The sequence below is a fragment of the Crinia signifera genome, chromosome 5 (assembly GCF_055691185.1).
Source record: "Crinia signifera chromosome 5, ASM5569118v1, whole genome shotgun sequence".
In the NCBI taxonomy this organism is placed as follows: domain Eukaryota; kingdom Metazoa; phylum Chordata; class Amphibia; order Anura; family Myobatrachidae; genus Crinia; species Crinia signifera.
The window spans coordinates 331311184-331337860 of record NC_139221.1 but is presented as its reverse complement, the minus strand read 5'-3'; the positions used below and the strand labels follow the sequence as shown (position 1 = coordinate 331337860).

Sequence of the window (26677 nt, the reverse complement as noted above, 5' to 3'; positions counted from 1 at the left end):
GTTACACTGTCTTATATAGCGCAGCAGATTTAGTTACCGCGTCTTATATAGCGCAGCAGATTGCGTTACAGCGTCTTTTATAGCGCAGCAGATTCCGTTACAGCGTCTTATATAGCGCAGCATATTCCGTTACAGTGTCTTATTGAGCGCAGCAGATTCCGTTACAGTGTCTTATATAGCGCAGCAGATTCCGTTACAGTGTCTTATATAGCGCAGCAGATTCCGTTACAGTGTCTTATATAGCGCTGCAGATTCCGTTACAGCGTCTTATATAGCGCAGTAGATTCCGTTACAGTTACTTATATAGCGCAGCAGATTCCGTTACAGTGTCTTATATAGTGCAGCCGATTCCGTTACAGCGTCTTATATAGCGCAGCAGATTCCGTTACAGTGTCTTATATAGCGCAGCAGATTCCGATAGTGTCTTATATAGCGCAGCAGATTCCGTTACAGTGTCTTATATAGCGCAGCAGATTCCGTTACAGTGTCTTATATAGCGCAGCAGATTCCATTACAGCGTCTTATATAGCGCAGCAGATTCCGTTGCACTTTACAATTGGAAACAGTGATTAAAAAAACTGGGTAGTTACAAACCGACATGGAGGTAGGAAGGCCCTGCTCGCAAGCTTACAATCTATAAGGATAAGGGCATTCCATAGGATGGGAGCAGCCCGACAACAATCCTGCAAGTGTAAGTGGGAGCAAGTAATGAGTGTGGATGAGAGACGTAGATCTTGTGCAGAGCGGAGAGGTCGAGTGGAAACAACAGTGATCAAACAAGCTGGGTAGTAACAGACTGACCTAGAGGTAGGACCTAGGGCCTAGGACCTAGGGTCCTGCTTGCAAGCTTACAATCCATAGGAATATCGGGGGAAATTTACCAATATGAAAAACCTAGTTTTTCGTATTGGTATTTCCCCTACGACTGTTTCAGTTGTATGCAAAGTCGTGTTCCGGAGGGGAATGTACAAAGCAGTCATATACGACTGCTTTGTAACCCACCGATGTCGTAGGAATTCGTATTAGCTGGCCATATATACGGCCGCTAATACGAATTCGTACAGGCAGTCTGCACGGATCAGTCAGATCCGTGCAGGCTGCAAGGTGTAAAAAAAATAGAAAAATTAAATAAATAAATAAAAAACGGCGTGGGGTCCCCCCCACAGCTGTAACCAGCACCAGGCTGAAGGAGCCGGGGCCGGTAATTAAAAATCAGGGAACCCGACAAATAGGGGTTCCCCGATTTTTAACAACCAGCTCCAGGTCCGGGGCTGGTTCCCAAAATACGGGGGACAAAATGACTAGGGGTCCCCCGTATTTTAAGAACCAGCCCCAGGCCAAACCAGCCAGCAGGGTAATGCTACAGCCGGGGGGAGACTTTTTATACAAGTCCCCCCGGCCAAAGCATTAACCCCCTGACCAGTCAGCCTGGCCAGGGGCCCTGGGGGAGTGGGGACCCCCCCAATAAAGGGGTCCCCCCCCTCCAGGACTTACCTGACCAGGCTGAAGCCTGGTGCTGTCCTCGATGCCCCTGGGCGGTGGGCATCGAGCTGATAGTGGTGTAAAAAATAGAATAATCTATTGTCTAATACTGGGGCACTATGAGTCCCAGCAAGCCTCCCCCGCAAGCTGGGACTTGGAGAACCACAAGTCCCAGCCTGTGGGGCATTAAAGGGCCCGCTGGGTCTTGTAGTGCCACAGTATTAAAAATAGTAAAATAAAACACACTGACACACACTTAAAATAAAACTTTAATACATACAAAGCCCTTACATACTGATACTTACCTATCTTCTTCCCGTAGGTAGCCCTGGTCCTGATGTCCTGTGTGGTCTTCTGGTCCATGTCGACGTCGCTGTCCATGTCGGCGATGGCGTCCGGAGTCCGACGAAATCCATGTGGGAACCTATGGAAGGAAACCATACTCACCTGTCCCAGGGCGACGTAGTCCAGGTAAGGGGTCTTTGCAAAAAAACAAACCGACACCCGAAACCAGCCCGGACAGCTGAGCCGCACGGTGTTGGTGTACATCGTGCGGCTCCGCCTCCCGAATGCCGCTATTGGCCGCCTTGCGGCCTAGCGGCCAATCAGGAGCCGCTAGGCCGCAAGGCGGCCAATAGCGGCATTCGGGAGGCGGAGCCGCACGATGTACACAAACACGGACTCCGGACGCCGACGCCATCGCTGACATGGACAGCGACGTCGACATGGACCAGAAGACGACACAGGACATCAGGACCAGGGCTACCTACGGGAAGAAGATAGGTAAGTATCAGTATGTGTGGGCTTTGTATGTATTAAAGTTTTATTTTAAGTGTGTGTCAGTGTGTTTTATTTTACTATTTTTAATACTGTGGCACTACAAGACCCAGCGGGCCCTTTAATGCCCTGCAGGCTGGGACTTGTGGTTCTCCAAGTCCCAGCTTGCGGGGGAGGCTTGCTGGGACTCATAGTGCCCCAGTATTAGACAATAGATTATTCTATTTTTTACACCATAATCAGCCCGATGCCCACCGCCCAGGGGCATCGAGGACAGCACCAGGCTTCAGCCTGATCAGGTAAGTCCTGGAGGGGGGGGACCCCTTTATTGGGGGGGTCCCCACTCCCCCAGGGCCCCTGGCCAGGCTGACTGGTCAGGGGGTTAATGCTTTGGCCGGGGGGACTTGTATAAAAAGTCCCCCCCCCCGGCTGTGGCATTACCCTGCTGGCTGGTTTGGCCTGGGGCTGGTTCTTAAAATACGGGGGACCCCTAGTCATTTTGTCCCCCGTATTTTGGGAACCAGCCCCGGACCTGGAGCCTGGAGCTGGTTGTTAAAAATCGGGGAGCCCCTATTTGTCGGGTTCCCTGATTTTTACACCAATAAGCAGCCGTATTATCAGTACGGCTGCTTAGTACATCAGGAACCACCATTCTTTTGAATGGTGATTTCTGTCGTATTCTATCGATGGTGTAGACATTCGTATTTGTAAATACACATACGAATGTTCCATCTTTAGGAATACGAATTGTTGTATTTTCGGGATTGAATGTGTAAAAAATAGGTGTATTTCTGCCTACGAATACACCTATTTTTTACGAATCCATTTTGGTAAATTTCCCCCATCATCTGGCCCTGGTCATACTACTCTACACTGGTAACCAGGACTCCGGCTCCTCCATCATCTCCGTTATAATGGACTCTAGACTTCTGTCCCTCTATTAAAGTGCAGTGCACCAAAGGTCGACCCATGAAAAAAAGACCAGTCCTGTTTTTATAGGTTTTTATCTTGTAGCACACGGGCCCCCAATGACTGTACTGCATCCTCTGGCATCTGCACTTTACCAGTCATAGTCCGCATGGATGGGCAAGTATGAAATAGTTCAAAAAAGGAAAATAAAACCGTGAAAAATTCATGTCGACCATAGGCTGTGTTGACCATTTTGACCTAATGCATGTCAACCAATAGTGACGTAATAACTATGGGCCTAATGGGCTACACACAGAGCAATCTCACCAGATCACTGGGAAATACTCGTACATCGCTCTGTGTGTAGGGGCGATAGCGACGTGCGGCTATCACCTGGTGATTATTCACCTCCTAATCGCTGGTCAGGGCCAGTATTCTCTGACAGATCGCTCAGCACACAGCGCTGGCACATCCTGGCTGTTCTGTGCAGTGTCCACCAGGAGGCAGCGTAAGCCAATGTTACCACGCACAGGCCTATACTGCAGACTGCTGGATTGCTGGGTGAGCACCTAGACTTGCCAAGGTAAGAGGTGTCCTCATTATCCATATAGGATCTATCTACCAAGCCCAGACGGGGCATTTATCTGATGCCACCTTTATGTGGCCTTAACCCATTGCAGCCTATGGGCAACCTTTTCGCAAGCATGTCATTTTGGAGAGGCTTCCTCTGGGAGCGTCCAGGGCTCATGTGTTACACAGGGTATTGGGTCATTGGGTCGACACAAGCATTAGGTTGACAGTCAAAAGGTCGATGGGTTTTTCATGTTTTTTTTTTTGTCATGAATGTCGACACAGTCCACAGCCTGCCATAATCACGCTACGGTGGCTTAAACGGACGCACCAATCAGTGCACTGAAAGTGGGCGTCGCAGTCCTCGCACATTTGCAGAGATACGGCCGCCAAACTCATGTGTTGACATTTTCCATATCACCCATTTGCTTGTGTCGACTGTTTCCAGTGTCGACCTTGCGCATGTGACCGTGTCCATCTGTCTGGTTTACTAAATAAGCCCCTTAGTGTCTGCGCTTAGCTCTGACTATCACTAGATAGTAGTGCGGGGGGCGGCTCAGCTGCTGCGCCATTGGCCGGACTCGGACATTCTGCTTCCGCTGGGAATCTGCCCGGAGCCTATTTCCTGTCGGTATGACAGCGTGAATGGGGCTCGCTGAGATTTTCTCCAATTAGTTTTCATGTCTTGTGCTCGGAGATAATAGATTCCTGACCCAGCGGTTATGGAAATGTTTCCCAGGCACAATCTTGGCTCTTCCGCTTGTTTTCTGAGCGCAGCAGGAACAAACATCGCCCTGTCTCAGGACTGTGCGAGATGAAAGGCGGCTGCTTGCAGGGCAGACCCTACAGAACAATAGCTGGAATACGCAGCACGTCAGGAAGTCTGTGCGCAGAAATGGCCAAGTTCTAGCTCTCTATACTCTGTACGAGTTCTTGCAGTGCATCGCGCCTCTCCCCTCTGTGCGAACTCTTGCAGTGCATCGCACCTCTCCCCTCTGTACGAGTTCTTGCAGTGCATCGCGCCTCTCCCCTCTGTACGAGCTCTTGCAGTGCATCGCACCTCTCCCCTCTGTACGAGTTCTTGCAGTGCATCGCGCCTTTTCCCTCTGTACGAGTTCTTGCAGTGCATCGCACCTCTCCTCTCTGTACAAGTTCTTGCAGTGCATCGCACCTCTCCTCTCTGTACGAGTTCTTGCAGTACATCGCACCTCTCCTCTCTGTACAAGTTCTTGCAGTGCATCGCGCCTCTCCCCTCTGTACGAGTTCTTGCAGTGCATCGCGCCTCTCCCCTCTGTACGAGCTCTTGCAGTGCATCGCACCTCTCCCCTCTGTACGAGTTCTTGCAGTGCATCACGCCTTTTCCCTCTGTACGAGTTCTTGCAGTGCATCGCACCTCTCCTCTCTGTACAAGTTCTTGCAGTGCATCGCACCTCTCCTCTCTGTACGAGTTCTTGCAGTACATCGCACCTCTCCTCTCTGTACAAGTTCTTGCAGTGCATCGCGCCTCTTCCCTCTGTACGAGCTCTTGCAGTACATGGCGCCTCTCCCCTCTGTACGAGTTCTTGCAGTGCATCGCGCCTTTTCCCTCTGTACGAGTTCTTGCAGTACATCGCACCTCTCCTCTCTGTACAAGTTCTTGCAGTACATCGCGCCTCTCCCCTCTGTACGAGCTCTTGCAGTGCATCGCGCCTCTCACCTCTGTACGAGTTCTTGCAGTGCATCGCGCCTCTCCCCGCTGTACGAGTTCTTGCAGTACATCGCGCCTCTTCCCTCTGTACGAGCTCTTGCAGTACATCGCGCCTCTTCCCTCTGTACGAGCTCTTGCAGTACATCGCCCCTCTCCCCTCTGTATGAGCTCTTGCAGTACATTGCGCCTCTCCCCTCTGTACGAGTTCTTGCAGTACATTGCGCCTCTCCCCTCTGTGCGAGCTCTTGCAGTACATCGCCCCTCTCCCCTCTGTATGAGCTCTTGCAGTACATTGCGCCTCTCCCCTCTGTACGAGTTCTTGCAGTACATGGCGCCTCTCCCCTCTGTACGAGTTCTTGCAGTACATTGCGCCTCTCCCCTCTGTACGAGCTCTTGCAGTACATTGCGCCTCTCCCCTCTGTATGAGTTCTTGCAGTGTAACGCGTCTCTCCCCTCTGTACGAGTTCTTGCAGCACATCGCACCTCTCCCCTCTGTACGAGTTCTTGCAGTACATTGCGCCTCTCCCCTCTGTACGAGCTCTTGCAGTACATCGCGCATCTCCCCTCTGTACGAGTTCTTGCAGTACATTGCGCCTCTCCCCTCTGTACGAGCTCTTGCAGTACATCGCGCATCTCCCCTCTGTACGAGTTCTTGCAGTACATTGCGCCTCTCCCCTCTGTACGAGCTCTTGCAGTGCATCACGCCTCTCCCCGCTGTACGAGTTCTTGCAGTACATGGCGCCTCTCACCTCTGTATGAGTTTTTGAAGTACATCGCGCCTCTACCCTCTGTACGAGTTCTTGCAGTACATCGCGCCTTTCCCCTCTGTACGAGTTCTTGCAGTACATCGCGCCTCTCCCCTCTGTACGAGCTCTTGCAGTACATCGCATCTCTCCCCTCTGTACGAGCTCTTGCAGTACATCGCATCTCTCCCCTCTGTACGAGTTCTTGCAGTACATCGCACCTCTCCCCTCTGTACGAGTTCTTGCAGTACATCGCGACTCTCCCCTCTGTACGAGCTCTTGCAGTACATCGCGACTCTCCCCTCTGTACGAGCTCTTGCAGTACATCGCATCTCTCCCCTCTGTACGAGCTCTTGCAGTACATCGCATCTCTCCCCTCTGTACGAGTTCTTGCAGTACATCGCATCTCTCCCCTCTGTACGAGTTCTTGCAGTACATCGCACCTCTTCCCTCTGTACGAGCTCTTGCAGTACATCGCACCTCTCCCCTCTGTATGAGCTCTTGCAGTACATCGCGCCTCTACCCTCTGTACGAGTTCTTGCAGTACATCGCGCCTTTCCCCTCTGTACGAGTTCTTGCAGTACATCGCGACTCTCCCCTCTGTACGAGCTCTTGCAGTACATCGCATCTCTCCCCTCTGTACGAGCTCTTGCAGTACATCGCACCTCTCCCCTCTGTACAAGTTCTTGCAGCACATCGCACCTCTCCTCTCTGTACAAGTTCTTGCAGTACATCGCGCCTCTACCCTCTGTACGAGTTCTTGCAGTGCATCGCGCCTCTCCCCTCTGTACGAGTTTGTGCAGTACATCGCCCCTCTCCCCTCGGTACGAGCTCTTGCAGTACATCGCACCTCTCCCCGCTGTTCGAGTTCTTGCAGTACATTGCGCCTCTCCCCTCTGTATGAGTTTTTGCAGAACATCACGCCTCTCACCTCTGTATGAGTTTTTGAAGTACATCGCCCCTCTCCCCCCGGTACGAGCTCTTGCAGTACATCGCGCCTCCCTCCACCCCCCTTTCCCACCTCTGTATCGAGTTTATTACTGACCCCCAATGCCTCTCTTCCTTCCATACTTTGCATTGCCTTCCCCATTGTATGACAGTTGCAGAGAGTTGCTGAGCGCTGGATGGTTATTACATGGGGCTGCAGTCCGGGGGTCTATGTTTAGAACCGCAGAATAGCATTTTGATCCTTTCTTTCTTCCTCTGACCCCTCAGTTTGTTTCCACCTCCTGCGGTCGCTGTATTACAGTCAGTGTTGCATTATAACAAATGCTATTTTGGCCGTGACCTTGCTCCTGCTTGCTCTGTGTATTTATCTTGGAATGATGCCTTCCTTACGTTTTACCGTATACACTGATTGCAGTCAGGAGGGGAATTATTCCTTACAGGGACATTTGTAGAGGACATTCTGTCTTATTCTCCTGTCAGCATCTTCTAATAATACCTCCCCCCACCCTCCTCCCAATAATACCCCCTTCTCTTACACACACAGAGCTTTTCAGTAATTCGCAGCATGGAAGTTGCTCAATAAATGTATTGGCCGGCACATGTGCGTGTATGGGAGCGGTTAATCTAGACAAGGAACAGACAACGTAAATGCGACATGTATGTGACGGAGCCATCGTCATGCACGGTGTATTTTGCAGGGTGTCGTGGAATCGTTTTTGTTTATTCTCACCAGGACGCCTAAGTCGGCAGAATCTAAACAGCGTCAGCGTATGCCGGCCAGTGTAAGGCGGACTCATTGCTCGCCATAAATGCTTGTATGCAGATAGTAAGTAGGGGTTTTGGATATCGAGGTCTCTCGTAGTAACCAGGGCTGGACTGAGACTGAAGATCGGCCTGGGCATGTAAAGCACACAGGCCCTCCTCAGCGATGGCGTCGGCCTCCTGACATCCCGCTCTGGGCCAGGATGTATTATGTAATGACAAACGATTCTAGCAGCCGGGAAAAAGTCGCTTGAAGTTTTACGTTAGAATGTAGAACTTTTTCAGCAATCGCCGTGCAAATGGGATCCGACTTCTCACTGCAGGAAGCGTCTGACTTTTTATAACCACCCTGAATGCGATGTATATAGGGGATGGCGAATTTGCAATGGGGACCGATATTTATGTACTGCACATAACCGCTTCTTGCATAGTCGCCCTGGTGCTCGCACGGGGAGGGGGTTGGCAGGTATGGAAGTGGGCAGGGGGCATTCGCATGCGTTTCCTGGGTGTCCCCGTGTGAACACAGGCAGACACCTGCCTTCCTGGAGCATGCGGCTGATAGGTCAACCGTCCGCCCTGGACCCGGGTGCCGCAAGACCGACTTAGATTTGCGAAAAAGGTAAAAAAAAATTGATGGTTGGTGACCATGGAATGATTCTGGCCCTGTCCGCTGAGCGGCGGGGATGTGCGGGCCGCTACAGGGGGTGGCCATTTGTGAGCGGGCAGATGGCTCACTGGTCAGCGAGTCAGTCAGAATCACCTCATAGTGTAACAGCTGCAGGCCAGGAAATAACGGGAGCGGGAACACAAAACAGCTCTATAAAGTCAGACATAGTTACAGCCGGTTCCTCGGGGTGACTTATAATCTTACTGCACACGTGTAACACGGAAATAGGAAATATACTTTGATCTGTCAAAATAGCTCATGTGCTCTACATGTCATGTTTTCATTTTCTCCCTGGTACATGCATCGTATAAATGACAGGATGCTAACTGGGTGCACAAGCAGCTTCTGCTGATGAAATGATATACAGCATGCCTATATTCTATATGTGATTCTATAGTGTATTCCAGCCACACAGTGTAGAATTATTTGTCAGTGAGAGGGGCCTAACGGCTTCCACCCCCACCTGCGAGACACTGCAGCCAGAGGGTGGGATGGCAGGACAGTGCCTGAAAAACGGGATTGTCCTTTCAAAATTTAGACAGTCTGAAGGCATGTAAGAGGCTCCCAACATCCACCTATCACATCGCACCTTGCACCCATCCCACCAAGCAGAATGCCCGGCCATGCCTATAAATGCATCGGGCTCTGACTGCCACCTATCTGTTGCCCATAGCGCAGGGAGATGGAACTGCTCGCGAGGCCTCCACCGGCTCAGCATCTGACTCACTGGCGTGGCGTATCACACCCCCAGAGCAGTCAAACGGTTAATTCAGTCCCGGATAGTAACTAGAGGTGAAGCAAGGGTGGCAAATCAGGTGACCTCAAGCCATTCAGAACCTCAGGTCAAGTAGCCAGATCATTTCCAGCTGGTACTACTATGGTTGGAATATACCTAGGGGATGGACCTCCAGCTACCACCTGCCATCTCCCAAATCTGCGTACAGCACCGGGCATCCACCAAGTGGGGACTTTTAATATTACCAGGAACATCTCCCGGGCACTCTCCAGATTGGAAACCGAGGATGTGATGAAGGTTTCCCTCCGTTTCAACGGACAATGCATTCCAAAGGGATCAACCCACTCACGTGAGCTCAGCATACTCTATGGTTAGTTTGTGCCCACTGAAAAATGCATTGCCCATTTAACGGCATGCAACATGCTGCAGCTTTGCCAGAAAAATGGTATGAATTTAAAATAAAGAGACTTTTATTGTGCTGGAGAGAATAAAGAATGAAATAACTTCTGTATGATGAAAGGTCTGAGAATGTCCCGGTATTATTACAGAAATAGCCAAGTAATGTAAACCATCAAAAACGTCATATTCGACTGAAATAACAACATTGGTTTCCTGCTACTTCCTGTGCTAGGCCGATCTGTGTATTCTTTATCTTTCCTGAGCATCGCCCCCTCTAACTGGCCTCAGATGTCCCCCAGCATGGGTCGGACAGGATACCCAGCTCTCACTATATATAGGATTGTGTACAGTCCCAGAGGATGAGCCATCTGAAACGTGTTCTCTGTGTGTTGTGTGATATTAGGCAGCCCTGGCAGACCTTACACAGTATTCATGAATTGGATACTGTGAACAAACTACATATCCCACCATCCCCTGGGGTAACGGGTAATTGGACATGCACAGTAGCTACAGTATATGTATCTTTTTTTTTTTTAGCAGGACCATTTTCTTACAGATTGGATGGAGGAGGGGGGTGAGGGAGAAGGAGAAGACCTAGCTTTCAGCTGGAGACCAGGAGGAGGGTTAGACTTTGGCTATTCCAATATCTGGAGGTCCTATGCACATGAACAATGATTGGAGAGACTGCTGTCTGAGATGACACAAGGTGCTGAATCCAGGAGGCCGCAAAGGCTGATTGACCTCAAAGTCAAAGACACTCGCCTCCTTCACTCATTGCAGAAGAAACTGAACCATGACAATTATGGAGGAACCTATGGCCCAGAGCAAGGTTTAGGAGCACTACATCAAAAGCTCATTCCCCGTCCGCAGAGATTGTCGCATCCACAAGATTGAGAGATGTTCCTGGTGAAGCTACAGGTATTGGATAGTAGTGCTAAGTCTCAAGACCCCAGATCAAGAAGGTCTTTCCAGATTCTGGGATCTACTGTACACCATGAGGGGCAAGGGGCTAAGAGATGCTGTTACCTAACTTCCTCCAAGTGTTGAAGCCCTAGCACCGTAAAGCTAGGACTCCTGGATGGGTTGAGGGGGCCAGCAGCAGAAGTGAGTAGGACTGTGGCACTTTCCATCTGTAGACTACATCAGTGACTATAGGATGATTGGTGAAGGATGACAGAACCGACAGAATAATAGCATCAGCCACTACTGGCCAGGTAGCCCAGAGGTACGGTGTCACCTGTAAGGAGTCAGAGATGATAGCTTGCGATGGGGTGAAGGTTTCCATCACTGTTTATTTATAAGGAGCCACAAAAGTCTGCATCTCCAAACAATCAATATAACAAATTACACATAAAGCAAATATCACATTAAAAACAAAAACATAGCACAGGCATATAAGGTTGGCTGATACAGGAGCACGAAGGCAGAGGAAGTTCTGTCCGGGGATGAGGGCAATGTGGAAACAATAGGAGCTAGTGGGAAGGACTGGTAGCTAGTGGTGACCAGAGGGTGTAGTAATAGGTGGGAGAAAGATTGGCTTCAGTGAAGAGGTGGGTTTTAAGAAAGCTCTTGATACATTGAAGGTTGGTGGAGGATTTTGGACAGTTGGGGTAGCTGGTTTCATCAGGGGAGAAGTTTTGAAGGCAGCCGTTACAGAGGAAGCGAGACAGAGGTTATAGAGAGATCTAAGGGAGAGTAAGTGGTGATAAGGTCACAGGAAGGCAAGACGTGGGCTCTGAGGGTGAGTGCTAGAATTATTTGTCTCTGGGGAATAACAAATGCAGGTGGAAACCAGTGGCAGAGAAGAGCTTCTTCAGTGGATCTCAGGTGTAGACATGGTAATATGGACCCTCAGCACTTACCCAACTCTCGGACCCCCCCCCCCCCCATCCCCACTATATACTGCAACAATATCATCCTTACAGATAGCCAAGGAACATAGGAGAGGGGATTGGGACAAGGCCTTAGTCCATGGCAGATGGGATCTGAGAACAACCCTCATCTTCTAGAGTAGAAGCTGTTCTTAGATTGGTCAAGAAGGGTATCACCAAGAAATACGGAGGGCACCAGTGATGGAGGCCACTAGGAACAAGGCCATTAAGCTCATAATCTTCTGTAATCATGGGCAGGAAGGAACTTCACCAACAGCAACAGAATGGTCCCAGGCAAGTAGGCAGCACGGACAGTGGACAGTCCACGGGTGAGAAATGATGCTGGTAAGAAATATATATATATACACATGTATGTTTCATAGCTTCCATGGCAACAAATGTGTGAGCAAACGCAGGCTTTAATATATATAATATGACACATCTGCGTTTTCCCAACCCTTCCCTTGTACTCGGGCGCTTCCTGTCATTCAGATTCTCAGTGGGAGCGGGATCGTAGCAGCACCAGACACGCACATTGAGATCACAGCACATGCGCAATTTGCCGATAATCTCTCTGTTGCGTGATAATCGGCCATTGCGCACAGACATGAACTCTGCCCAACATGCCGGAATCACAACGCAGAGCATGGTGGCGGCTGTGAGGAGCATAACAGAAAAGAGGGTGGGGCTGACCGGAGTTGAGGGCGGGACCAATCATGGGTGGAGTCTGTGGTGACCCAGCAGTAGATTCATGTGTGTATAGGTTTCGGAAATGGAAGATGACTGTTATTCGGATCATTCACCTCCGCCCCAAAAGCTCTGATCATCAATGTGCAGGGATGTGATGGGTCCTACATACAGATACATGTTCCATGTGACACAGAGCTGCAGACCATGAAGCTGCCTACATACGTGACCAGTGTGTGCGTGTACTGGTAGAACAGAGGTGTGTGCGGTACGGGCAGGTCATGTACAAAAGAGCATTCACAGTCTCGTATGTCCGGTGCTGGATGTTTACATTTCTCACAATCACACAAAGCACAAAGCTGTTGGCAGAGAGCAGCACATGGCACTATGAGCCTCTGTTCCCGGGTACCCACAATGCCGCTGGTCGCTCCCTCACTGTCTACTAATTGTTCTCACTGTTCCACCAGCCGCCTTTCACTTCACCCCACCTTCTGGGCGTAACAACAGTGGGTGCAAGGGGGGAGAGGCATTGCTATGGGGCCTAGAGGCTTAGGAGGCCTGGACACAGATTATAAAGTTGCATACCAATTTCCCAGATTTTCCTGCAAAGCAGCTGGGTCTGATCCTTCGCCCGGCCTGGTCTGTGTGATATTACATTGGCAGTGAGAGGAGTGTGTAGTGGTTGTTAGAATGGTAAGGGGCCACTGCAATGTGGCATAGTATGAGCTGGAGGCCACTGTAATCTGGCACAATATGAGCTGGAGGCCACTGCAATGTGGCATAGTATGAGCTGGAGGCCACTGCAATGTGGCATAGTATGAGCTGGAGGCCACTGTAATGTGGCACAGTATGAGCTGAAGGCCACTGTAATGTGGCACAATATGAGCTGGAGGCCACTGTAACGTGGCACAGTATGAGCTGAAGGCCACTGTAATGTGGCATAGTATGAGCTGGAGGCCACTGTAACGTGGCATAGTATGAGCTGGAGGCCACTTTAATGTGTCATCTCATCTACTCATTGTAATGTTGAGGGCACTATAAAGTTACATAGTAAGGACTAAGGCACTTTAATATGGCACAATATAAACTGGAGGGCACCGTAATGTGGCACAATATGAGCTGGAGGGCACTGTAATGTGGCACAAAATGAACTGGAGGCCATCGGAATGTGGCACAATATGAGCTGGAGGGCACCGTAATGTGGCACAGTATGAGCTGAAGGCCACTGTAATGGGGCACAATATGAACTGGAGGGCACTGTAATGTGGCACAATATGAACTGGAGGGCACTGTAATGTGGCACAATATGAGCAGGAGGCCACTGTAATGTGGCACAATATGAGCTGGAGGGCACTGTAATGTGGCACAATATGAGCTGCAGGGCACTGTAATGTGGCACAATATGAGCTGGAGGCCACTGTAATGTGGCACAATATGAGCTGGAGGCCACTGTAATGTGGCACAATATGAGCTGGAGGCCACTGTAATGTGGCACAATATGAGCTGGAGGGCACTGTAATGTGGCACAATATGAGCTGGAGGCCACTGTAATGTGTCATGGTCTCATCTACTCATTGTAATGTTGAGGGCACTATAAAGTTACATAGTAAAGACTGAGGCACTTTAATGTGGCACAATATGAAATGGAGGCACTATAGTGTGGCATACAATAAACTAGGGCACTACAGAATGACATAATATGAACCATGGACATGGTATGCCATAATGTGATTTGGGGTTACTGTGTAGCATAATGAGTACTGGCAGCCCTACAATGTAGCATAACATGAACTAGGGCACTACTATGGGGCATAACATGAACTAGAGCACTACTATGGGGCATAACATGAACAAGGGCACTACTATGGGGCATAACATGAACTAGGGCACTACTATGGGGCATAACATGAACTGGGGCACTACTATGGGGCATAACATGAACTGGGGAACTACTATGGGGCATAACATGAACTAGGGCACTACTATGGAGCATAACATGAACTGGGGCACTACTATGGGGCATAACATGAACTAGGGCACTACTATGGGGCATAACATGAACTGGGGCACTACTATGGGGCATAACATGAACTAGGGCACTACTATGGGGCATAACATGAACTGGGGCACTACTATGGGGCATAACATGAACTGGGGCACTACTATGGGGCATAACATGAACTGGGGCACTACTATGGGGCATAACATGAACTGGGGCACTACTATGGGGCATAACATGAACTAGGGCACTACTAATATTAATAATTAATAACTGCCCTGAAGAGGTGTCTCTCAATAAGCATTGGAACAGGGTTCCCTTCAATATGTTTCTATGGGGCCTGCAAAGTTCTGGTTATGCTCCTGACAACCACCCATACTCCACATCCCTCCTGCTCAGAGTTCCACTACTCCCCTTATTCCACATCCCTCCTGCTCAGAGTTCCACTACTCCCCTTATTCCACATCCCTCCTGCTCAGAGTTCCACTACTCCCCTTACTCCACATCCCTCCTGCTCAGAGTTCCACTACTCCCCTTACTCCGCATCCCTCCTGCTCAGAGTTCACCACTGCCCTTACTCTACATCCCTCATGCTCAGAGTTCCACTACACCCCTTACTCCATGCCCTCCTGCTCAGAGATCCAACTCAACCCTTACTCCAGATTCGTCAGGCTCAGAGTTCCACCACGACCCTTACTCCACATGCCTTCTGCTCAATCCCACCACGGCCCTTACTCCATGCCCTCCTGCTCAGAGTTCCACTACACCCCTTACTCCATACCCTCCTACTCAGAGTTCACCACTGCTCTTACTTCATGCCCTCCTGCTCAGAGATTCACCACTGCCCTTACTCCATGCCCTCCTGCTCAGAGTTCACCACTGCCCTTACTCCATGCCCTCCTGCTCAGAGTTCACCACTGCCCTTACTCCATGCCCTCCTGCTCAGAGTTCACCAATGCCCTTACTCCATGCCCTCCTGCTCATGGTTCACCACTGCCCTTACTTCATGCCCTCCTGCTCAGAGATTCACAATGACCTTTGATCCTCAGCTTTCCTTCTCAGTTACACCAACACCACCATCCTTAAAGTACTGCACCCCCGCTTAGTGTTTTATCGACACCTTTAATCTTCACCCTGTTGCTAAGTGTTCCACATCAATTTACAATACATCGTTCATGCTCATTGTTGCAATGTCATCGCTCCTCTACACCCAGTTTCTCTAGGATTTCTTTTTTGATGGACCTGCATTTTAGTATATGTAATCTACGTTGACACATAAGACTGGGACGCAACGCAATTGCCACAGAAGGACTCAACTTTGCAATTAGCACCATAGTTAAATCTACCACCAATCCTGAAGCTCACCCTAGAGCATCTCAGTCTTCATTATTGCAGATATAAGTATTCTCCAGCAGTGAGTTCTGGACAGTCAGTTTAGTAGGACACACAAGGATATTTGTGGGTTTGGTAAGCCCGGACTGTGTACCGAGAGATTGCACAATTAGTCCCTGGGATTGCCAATGGACGTGTGACACAACGTGGTCAGGAAGGAGGTTACTCCTTCAGTGCAGACTGTTTCCTGACTGCTGAAGCCAGGGATTCTCCTAAGCCACAGTCCTATCTGCAGGAGCTCCTCCAGGCTGGATTCAGGACTAGCCTCCTCCTCTCAGATGCATCCTTGCACATGACAACTTTGGCCCTGGGACATTCCAGGCCTGTCCCACTCACAAGCGCCCCCCGCTGCCTTAGTCTGACATCTAACTGGTGCCTCCGCCACATCAGTTGATGGGGTGGCGCTGTGTGTGTAGGGCATCCTCCAGGAAGTTGGACATCTTCTGGCAGTCATCCTGGCGAAAACAAAGATGGAACACCATTAAAGTCAGCCCTAGAACTTTATGATGTAAAAGAATGTACATAGAAACATAGGATGTGATGGCAGATAAGAACCACTTCGCCCATCTAGTCTGTCCTTTTATAAACAGGTTACCTCAAACCATATTTGATCCTTATTTCTGTGTAAGGATATCACTATGCCTATCCCAAGCATGTTTACATTGTACTACTGTATTTGCGTCTACCACCTCTGATGGGAGGCTATTCCACTTATCTACTACTCTTTCTGTGAAGTAATTCTTCCTCACATTTCCCCTGAATCTTTCTCCCCCTAGTGTCAGTGCATGTCCTCGTGTTCTGCTGCTCCTCTTCCTGTGACTAATGTCTCCCACCTGTACCTTCCTCCCTCTAGTGTCAGTGCATGTCCTCGTGTTCTGCTGCTCCTCTTTCTGTGACGAATGTCTCCCACCTGTACCTTCCTCCCTCTAGTGTCAGTACATGTCCTCGTGTTCTGCTGCTCCTCTTCCTGTGACTAATGTCTCCCACCTGTACCTTCCTCCCTCTAGTGTCAGTGCATGTCCTCGTGTTCTGCTGCTCCTCTTCCTGTGAAGAATGTCTCCCACCTGTACCTTCCCCCCTCTAGTGTCAGTGCATGTCCTTGTGTTCTGCTGCTCCTCTTACTGTGACGAATGTCTCCCACCTGTACCTTCCTCCCCCCCGTGTCAGTGCATGTCCTCGTGTTCTGCTGCTCCTCTTCCTGTGACTAATGTCTCCCACCTGTACCTTCCTCCCTTTAGTGTCAGTGCATGTCCTTGTGTTCTGCTGCTCCTCTTCCTGTGACTAATGTCTCCCACCTGTACCTTCCTCCCCCAGTGTCAGTGCATGTCCTCGTGTTCTGCTGCTCCTCTTCCTGTGACTAATGTCTCCCACCTGTACCTTCCTCCCCCAGTGTCAGTGCATGTCCTTGTGTTCTGCTGCTCCTCTTCCTGTGACTAATGTCTCCCACCTGTACCTTCCTCCCCCTAGTGTCAGTGCATGTCCTCGTGTTCTGCTGCTCCTCTTCCTGTGAAGAATGTCTCCCACCTGTACCTTCCTCCCTCTAGTGTCAGTGCATGTCCTCGTGTTCTGCTGCTCCTCTTCCTGTGAAGAATGTCTCCCACCTGTACCTTCCTCCCCCCAGTGTCAGTGCATGTCCTCGTGTTCTGCTGCTCCTCTTCCTGTGACTAATGTCTCCCACCTGTACCTTCCTCCCTCTAGTGTCAGTGCATGTCCTCGTGTTCTGCTGCTCCTCTTCCTGTGACGAATGTCTCCCACCTGTACCTTCCTCCCCCCAGTGTCAGTGCATGTCCTCGTGTTATGCTGCTCCTCTTCCTGTGAAGAATGTCTCCCACCTGTACCTTCCTCCCCCTAGTGTCAGTGCAGGTCCTCCTGTTCTGCTGCTCCTCTTCCTGTGACTAATGTCTCCCACCTGTACCTTCCTCCCCCCAGTGTCAGTGCATGTCCTCGTGTTCTGCTGCTCCTCTTCCTGTGAAGAATGTCTCCCACCTGTACCTTCCTCCCTCTAGTGTCAGTACATGTCCTCGTGTTCTGCTGCTCCTCTTCCTGTGACTAATGTCTCCCACCTGTACCTTCCTCCCTCTAGTGTCAGTGCATGTCCTCGTGTTCTGCTGCTCCTCTTCCTGTGAAGAATGTCTCCCACCTGTACCTTCCCCCCTCTAGTGTCAGTGCATGTCCTCATGTTCTGCTGCTCCTCTTCCTGTGACGAATGTCTCCCACCTGTACCTTCCTCCCCCCCGTGTCAGTGCATGTCCTCGTGTTCTGCTGCTCCTCTTCCTGTGACTAATGTCTCCCACCTGTACCTTCCTCCCTCTAGTGTCAGTGCATGTCCTTGTGTTCTGCTGCTCCTCTTCCTGTGACTAATGTCTCCCACCTGTACCTTCCTCCCCCAGTGTCAGTGCATGTCCTCGTGTTCTGCTGCTCCTCTTCCTGTGACTAATGTCTCCCACCTGTACCTTCCTCCCCCTAGTGTCAGTGCATGTCCTCGTGTTCTGCTGCTCCTCTTCCTGTGAAGAATGTCTCCCACCTGTACCTTCCTCCCCCTAGTGTCAGTGCATGTCCTCGTGTTCTGCTGCTCCTCTTCCTGTGAAGAATGTCTCCCACCTGTACCTTCCTCCCTCTAGTGTCAGTGCATGTCCTCGTGTTCCGTTGCTCCTCTTCCTGTGAAGACTGTCTCCCACCTGTACCTTGTTATAACCATTCATGGGGACACAAGAGCTGGGCTGTGTGACGCCATCTGAGGAGCCCGAAGTGGGTGATGAGGAGGCCGTGGCAATGACCCAGTGTAGATTCTGGTACCCGGCAGAAACATAAGGGATCCGTCAGAGAATACTCACCTCGCTGATGAAGCCGTAATGCACTAGCTCGGAGGCAAGCGTCTGAGAACTCTCACCTGCAGAAAAGTAAGAGGATCATTCAGTTCCCAGCACAGTCTACAACTAACTACTAACAGCATCGGCTGCAGAGAGCGGGGTCACCTGCCCCCCCCCCCCAGTGTGTGTGACATAACAGCATTAGCTATAGAGAGCGGGGTCACCTGCCTCCCTCCCAGTGTGTGTAACATAACAGCATCAGCTATAGAGAGAGGGGTCACCTGCCCCCCACCCAGTGTGTGTAACGTAACAGCATCAGCTACAGAGAGCGGGGTCACCTGCCCCCCCCACACACACACACTGTGTGTAACATAACAGCATCGGCTATAGAGAGCGGGGTCACCTGCCCCCCTCCCCCCCAGTGTGTGTAACGTAACAGCATCGGCTATAGAGGGCGGGTTACCTCCCCCCCCCCCGTGTGTGTAACATAACAGCATCAGCTTCAGAGAGGGGGTCATCTGCCCCTCCCCCCCCCCCCCCCCCAGTGTGTGTAACGTAACAGCATCGGCTACAGAGAGGGGGTCACCTGCCCCTCCAGTGTGTGTAACGTAACAGCATCGGCTACAGAGAGGGGGTCACCTGCCTCCCCCCCCAGTGTGTGTAACGTAACAGCATCGGCTATAGAGAGGGGGTCACCTGCCCCCCCCCCCCCCCCAGTGTGTGTAACGGAACAGCATCGGCTATAGAGAGGAGGTCACCTGCCCCCCCAGTGTGTGTAACGTAACAGCATCGGCTATAGAGAGGAGGTCACCTGCCATGTGTGTAACATAACAGCATCAGCTATAGAGAGCGGGGTCACCTGCCCCCCCCCCCCCCCCCCAGTGTGTGTAACGTAACAGCATCGGCCACAGAGAGCGGGGTCACCTGCCCCCTCCCCCCCCCCCAGTGTGTAACATAACAGCATCGGCTATAGAGAGGAGGTCACCTGCCCCCCCCCCCCCAGTGTGTGTAACGTAACAGCATCGGCTACAGAGAGCGGGGTCACCTCCCCCCCACACTGTGTGTAACGTAACAGCATTGGCTATAGAGAGCGGGGTAACCTCCACCCCCCCCCCCCCCCCCAGTGTGTGTAACGTAACAGCATCGGCTATAGAGAACGGGTAACCTGCTCCCCCCCGCCCCCCCCCCCCAGTGTGTGTAACGTAACAGCATCAGTTACAGAGAGGGGGTCACCTGCTCCCCCCCCCCCCAGTGTGTGTAACGTAACAGCATCGGCTATAGAGAGCGGATCACCTGCCCCCCCTAGTGTGTGTAACGTAACAGCATCGGCTATAGAGAGGGGGTCACCTGCCCCCCCAGTGTGTGTAACGTAACAGCATCGGCTATAGAGAGTGGGGTCACCTGACCCCCTCCCCCCAGTGTGTGTAACGTAACAGCATTGGCTATAGTGAGCGGGTCACCTGCCCCCCACCCCCAGTGTGTGTAACGTAACAGCATTGGCTATAGAGAGGAGGTCACCTGCCCCTCCCCCCCCAGTGTGTGTCCTGTTATTACTGTACTATGGTGTATATACCGTTGGTGTTACGCGGTATTCCCCGTTATGTGCACTGGAGGGGGAGATAACCTGTCCTGTTATTACTGTACTATGGTGTATATACCGTTGGTGTTACGGGGTATTCCCCTATATAAGCACTGGAGGGGGAGATAACCTGTCCTGTTAATACTGTACTATGGTGTATTTACCGTTGGTGTTACACGGTATTCCCCGTTATCAGCACTGGATTGAGAGATAACCTGTCCTGTTAATACTGTACTGTGGTCTATTTACCCTTGGTTTTACGTGGTATTCCCTGTTATGAGCACTGGAGGGGGAGATAACCTGTCCTGTTATTACTGTACTATGGTGTATATACCGTCGGTGTTACGGGGTATTCCCCGTTATGAGCACTGCAGGGGGAGATAACCTGTCCTGTTATTACTGTACTGTGGTGTATATACCGTTGGTGTTACGTGGTATTCCCTGTTATGAGCACTGGAGGGGGAGATAACCTGTCCTGTTATTACTGTACTATGGTGTATATATCGTCGGTGTTACGGGGTATTCCCCGTTATGAGCACTGCAGGGGGAGATAACCTGTCCTGTTATTACTGTACTATGGTGTATATACCGTCGGTGTTACGCGGTATTCCCCGTTATGTGCACTGGAGGGGAGATAACCGGTCCTGTTATTACTGTACTATGGTGTATATACCGTCGGTGTTACGCGGTATTCCCCGTTATGAGCACTGCAGGGGGAGATAACCTGTCCTGTTATTACTGTACTGTGGTGTATATACCGTTGGTGTTACGCGGTATTCCCTGTTATGAGCACTGGAGGGGGAGATAACCTGTCCTGTTATTACTGTACTATGGTGTATATACCGTTGGTGTTATGTGGTATTCCCCGTTATGAGCACTGGAGGGGGAGATATCCTGTCCTGTTATTACTGTACTATGGTGTATATACCGTCGGTGTTACGCGATATTCCCCGTTATGAGCACTGGAGGGGGAGATAACCTGTCCTGTTATTACTGTACTATGGTGTATATACCGTCGGTGTTACGCGATATTCCCCGTTATGAGCACTGGAGGGGGAGATAACCTGTCCTGTTATTATTGTACTATGGTGTATATACCGTTGGTGTTACGCGGTATTCCCCGTTATGTGCACTGGAGGGGGAGATAACCTGTCCTGTTATTACTGTACTATGGTGTATATACCGTCGGTGTTACTCGGTATTCCCCGTTATGAGCACTGGAGGGGAGATAACCGGTCCTGTTATTACTGTACTATGGTGTATATACCGTTGGTGTTACGCGGTATTCCCCGTTATGTGCACTGGAGGGGGAGATAACCTGTCCTGTTATTACTGTACTATGGTGTATATACCGTTGGTGTTATGTGGTATTCCCTGTTATGAGCACTGGAGGGGGAGATAACCTGTCCTGTTATTACTGTACTATGGTGTATATACAGTTGGTGTTACTCGGTATTCCCCGTTATGAGCACTGGAGGGGGAGATAACCTGTCCTGTTATTACTGTACTATGGTGTATATACCGTCGGTGTTACGCGGTATTCCCCGTTATAAGCACTGGAGGGGGAGATAACCTGTCCTGTTATTACTGTACTATGGTGTATATACCGTCGGTGTTACTCGGTATTCCCCGTTATGAGCACTGGAGGGGGAGATAACCTGTCCTGTTATTACTGTACTATGGTGTATATACCGTTGGTGTTATGTGGTATTCCCTGTTATGAGCACTGGAGGGGGAGATAACCTGTCCTGTTATTACTGTACTATGGTGTATATACCGTCGGTGTTACGCGATATTCCCCGTTATGAGCACTGGAGGGGGAGATAACCTGTCCTGTTATTACTGTACTATGGTGTATATACCGTTGGTGTTATGTGGTATTCCCTGTTATGAGCACTGGAGGGGGAGATAACCTGTCCTGTTATTACTGTACTATGGTGTATATACCGTCGGTGTTACGCGGTATTCCCCGTTATGTGCACTGGAGGGGGAGATAACCTGTCCTGTTATTACTGTACTATGGTGTATATACCGTCGGTGTTACTCGGTATTCCCCGTTATGAGCACTGGAGGGGGAGATAACCTGTCCTGTTATTACTGTACTATGGTGTATATACCGTTGGTGTTACGTGGTATTCCCCGTTATGAGCACTGGAGGGGGAGATATCCTGTCCTGTTATTACTGTACTATGGTGTATATACCGTTGGTGTTACGTGGTATTCCCCGTTATCAGCACTGGAGGGGGAGATAACCGGTCCTGTTATTACTGTACTATGGTGTATATACCGTTGGTGTTACGCGGTACTCCCCGTTATGTGCACTGGAGGGGGAGATAACCTGTCCTGTTATTACTGTACTATGGTGTATATACCGTTGGTGTTACGTGGTATTCCCCGTTATCAGCACTGGAGGGGGAGATAACCGGTCCTGTTATTACTGTACTATGGTGTATATACCGTTGGTGTTACGCGGTACTCCCCGTTATGTGCACTGGAGGGGGAGATAACCTGTCCTGTTATTACTGTACTATGGTGTATATACCGTTGGTGTTATGTGGTATTCCCTGTTATGAGCACTGGAGGGGGAGATAACCTGTCCTGTTATTACTGTACTATGGTGTATATACCGTCGGTGTTACTCGGTATTCCCCGTTATGTGCACTGGAGCAGGAGATAACCTGTCCTGTTATTACTGTACTATGGTGTATATACCGTTGGTGTTATGTGGTATTCCCCGTTATGAGCACTGGAGGGGGAGATAACCTGTCCTGTTATTACTGTACTATGGTGTATATACAGTTGGTGTTACTCGGTATTCCCCGTTATGAGCACTGGAGGGGGAGATAACCGTCCTGTTATTACTGTACTATGGTGTATATACCGTTGGTGTTACGCGGTATTCCCCGTTATGTGCACTGGAGGGGGAGATAACCTGTCCTGTTATTACTGTACTGTGGTCTATTTACCCTTGGTTTTACGTGGTATTCCCTGTTATGAGCACTGGAGGGGGAGATAACCTGTCCTGTTATTACTGTACTATGGTGTATATACCGTCGGTGTTACTCGGTATTCCCTGTTATGTGCACTGGAGGGGGAGATAACCTGTCCTGTTAATACTGTACTATGGTGTATTTACCGTTGGTGTTACACGGTATTCCCCGTTATCAGCACTGGATTGAGAGATAACCTGTCCTGTTAATACTGTACTGTGGTCTATTTACCCTTGGTTTTACGTGGTATTCCCTGTTATGAGCACTGCAGGGGGAGATAACCTGTCCTGTTATTACTGTACTATGGTGTATATACCGTCGGTGTTACGGGGTATTCCCCGTTATGAGCACTGCAGGGGGAGATAACCTGTCCTGTTATTACTGTACTGTGGTGTATATACCGTTGGTGTTATGTGGTATTCCCCGTTATGTGCACTGGAGGGGGAGATAACCTGTCCTGTTATTACTGTACTGTGGTGTATATACCGTTGGTGTTACGTGGTATTCCCTGTTATGAGCACTGGAGGGGGAGATAACCTGTCCTGTTATTACTGTACTATGGTGTATATATCGTCGGTGTTACGGGGTATTCCCCGTTATGAGCACTGCAGGGGGAGATAACCTGTCCTGTTATTACTGTACTATGGTGTATATACCGTCGGTGTTACGCGGTATTCCCCGTTATGTGCACTGGAGGGGAGATAACCGGTCCTGTTATTACTGTACTATGGTGTATATACCGTCGGTGTTACGCGGTATTCCCCGTTATGAGCACTGCAGGGGGAGATAAACTGTCCTGTTATTACTGTACTGTGGTGTATATACCGTTGGTGTTACGCGGTATTCCCTGTTATGAGCACTGGAGGGGGAGATAACCTGTCCTGTTATTACTGTACTATGGTGTATATACCGTTGGTGTTATGTGGTATTCCCCGTTATGAGCACTGGAGGGGGAGATATCCTGTCCTGTTATTACTGTACTATGGTGTATATACCGTCGGTGTTACGCGATATTCCCCGTTATGAGCACTGGAGGGGGAGATAACCTGTCCTGTTATTACTGTACTATGGTGTATATACCGTCGGTGTTACGCGATATTCCCCGTTATGAGCACTGGAGGGGGAGATAACCTGTCCTGTTATTATTGTACTATGGTGTATATACCGTTGGTGTTACGCGGTATTCCCCGTTATGTGCACTGGAGGGGGAGATAACCTGTCCTGTTATTACTGTACTATGGTGTATATACCGTCGGTGTTACTCGGTATTCCCCGTTATGAGCACTGGAGGGGAGATAACCGGTCCTGTTATTACTGTACTATGGTGTATATACCGTTGGTGTTACGCGGTATTCCCCGTTATGTGCACTGGAGGGGGAGATAACCTGTCCTGTTATTACTGTACTATGGTGTATATACCGTTGGTGTTATGTGGTATTCCCTGTTATGAGCACTGGAGGGGGAGATAACCTGTCCTGTTATTACTGTACTATGGTGTATATACAGTTGGTGTTACTCGGTATTCCCCGTTATGAGCACTGGAGGGGGAGATAACCTGTCCTGTTATTACTGTACTATGGTGTATATACCGTCGGTGTTACGCGGTATTCCCCGTTATAAGCACTGGAGGGGGAGATAACCTGTCCTGTTATTACTGTACTATGGTGTATATACCGTCGGTGTTACTCGGTATTCCCCGTTATGAGCACTGGAGGGGGAGATAACCTGTCCTGTTATTACTGTACTATGGTGTATATACCGTTGGTGTTATGTGGTATTCCCTGTTATGAGCACTGGAGGGGGAGATAACCTGTCCTGTTATTACTGTACTATGGTGTATATACCGTCGGTGTTACGCGATATTCCCCGTTATGAGCACTGGAGGGGGAGATAACCTGTCCTGTTATTACTGTACTATGGTGTATATACCGTTGGTGTTATGTGGTATTCCCTGTTATGAGCACTGGAGGGGGAGATAACCTGTCCTGTTATTACTGTACTATGGTGTATATACCGTCGGTGTTACGCGGTATTCCCCGTTATGTGCACTGGAGGGGGAGATAACCTGTCCTGTTATTACTGTACTATGGTGTATATACCGTCGGTGTTACTCGGTATTCCCCGTTATGAGCACTGGAGGGGGAGATAACCTGTCCTGTTATTACTGTACTATGGTGTATATACCGTTGGTGTTACGTGGTATTCCCCGTTATGAGCACTGGAGGGGGAGATATCCTGTCCTGTTATTACTGTACTATGGTGTATATACCGTTGGTGTTACGTGGTATTCCCCGTTATCAGCACTGGAGGGGGAGATAACCGGTCCTGTTATTACTGTACTATGGTGTATATACCGTTGGTGTTACGCGGTACTCCCCGTTATGTGCACTGGAGGGGGAGATAACCTGTCCTGTTATTACTGTACTATGGTGTATATACCGTTGGTGTTACGTGGTATTCCCCGTTATCAGCACTGGAGGGGGAGATAACCGGTCCTGTTATTACTGTACTATGGTGTATATACCGTTGGTGTTACGCGGTACTCCCCGTTATGTGCACTGGAGGGGGAGATAACCTGTCCTGTTATTACTGTACTATGGTGTATATACCGTTGGTGTTATGTGGTATTCCCTGTTATGAGCACTGGAGGGGGAGATAACCTGTCCTGTTATTACTGTACTATGGTGTATATACCGTCGGTGTTACTCGGTATTCCCCGTTATGTGCACTGGAGCAGGAGATAACCTGTCCTGTTATTACTGTACTATGGTGTATATACCGTTGGTGTTATGTGGTATTCCCCGTTATGAGCACTGGAGGGGGAGATAACCTGTCCTGTTATTACTGTACTATGGTGTATATACCGTCGGTGTTACTCGGTATTCCCCGTTATGAGCACTGGAGGGGGAGATAACCTGTCCTGTTATTACTGTACTATGGTGTATATACCGTCGGTGTTACTCGGTATTCCCCGTTATGATCACTGGAGGGGGAGATAACCTGTCCTGTTATTAATGTACTATGGTGTATATACCGTCGGTGTTACGCGGTATTCCCCGTTATGAGCACTGGAGGGGGAGATATCCTGTCCTGTTATTACTGTACTATGGTGTATACACCGTTGGTGTTACGTGGTATTCCCCGTTATGTGCACTGGAGGGGGAGATAACCTGTCCTGTTATTACTGTACTATGGTGTATATACCGTCGGTGTTACGCGGTATTCCCCGTTATGAGCACTGGAGGGGGAGATAACCTGTCCTGTTATTACTGTACTATGGTGTATATACCGTCGGTGTTACGCGGTATTCCCCGTTATGAGCACTGGAGGGGGAGATAACCTGTCCTGTTATTACTGTACTATGGTGTATATACCGTTGGTGTTATGTGGTATTCCCTGTTATGAGCACTGGAGGGGGAGATAACCTGTCCTGTTATTACTGTACTATGGTGTATATACCGTTGGTGTTACACGGTATTCCCTGTTATGAGCACTGGAGGGGGAGATAACCTGTCCTGTTATTACTGTACTATGGTGTATATACCGTCGGTGTTACGCGGTATTCCCCGTTATGAGCACTGGAGGGGGAGATAACCTGTCCTGTTATTACTGTACTATGGTGTATATACCGTCGGTGTTACGTGGTATTCCCCGTTATCAGCACTGGAG

General features: G+C 49.8%; 1 protein-coding gene across 2 annotated transcripts in view; it reads right to left on the bottom strand.

The window, feature by feature from the left end:
* Positions 1 to 10952: 10952 nt before the first annotated feature.
* NRBP2 (nuclear receptor binding protein 2) overlaps positions 10953 to 26677 on the bottom strand; it is a 136437-nt gene continuing 120712 nt past the window's right edge. For both annotated transcript variants that reach the window (XM_083145021.1, XM_083145022.1), the window contains exons 18-19: positions 18464 to 18519; positions 10953 to 16084 (exon numbers count right to left, since the gene is read on the bottom strand). In XM_083145021.1, coding sequence (XP_083001147.1) covers positions 16016 to 16084; positions 18464 to 18519 — 125 coding nt within the window. In that variant the 3' untranslated portion in view covers positions 10953 to 16015. The remainder of the gene's footprint in view (positions 16085 to 18463; positions 18520 to 26677) is intronic.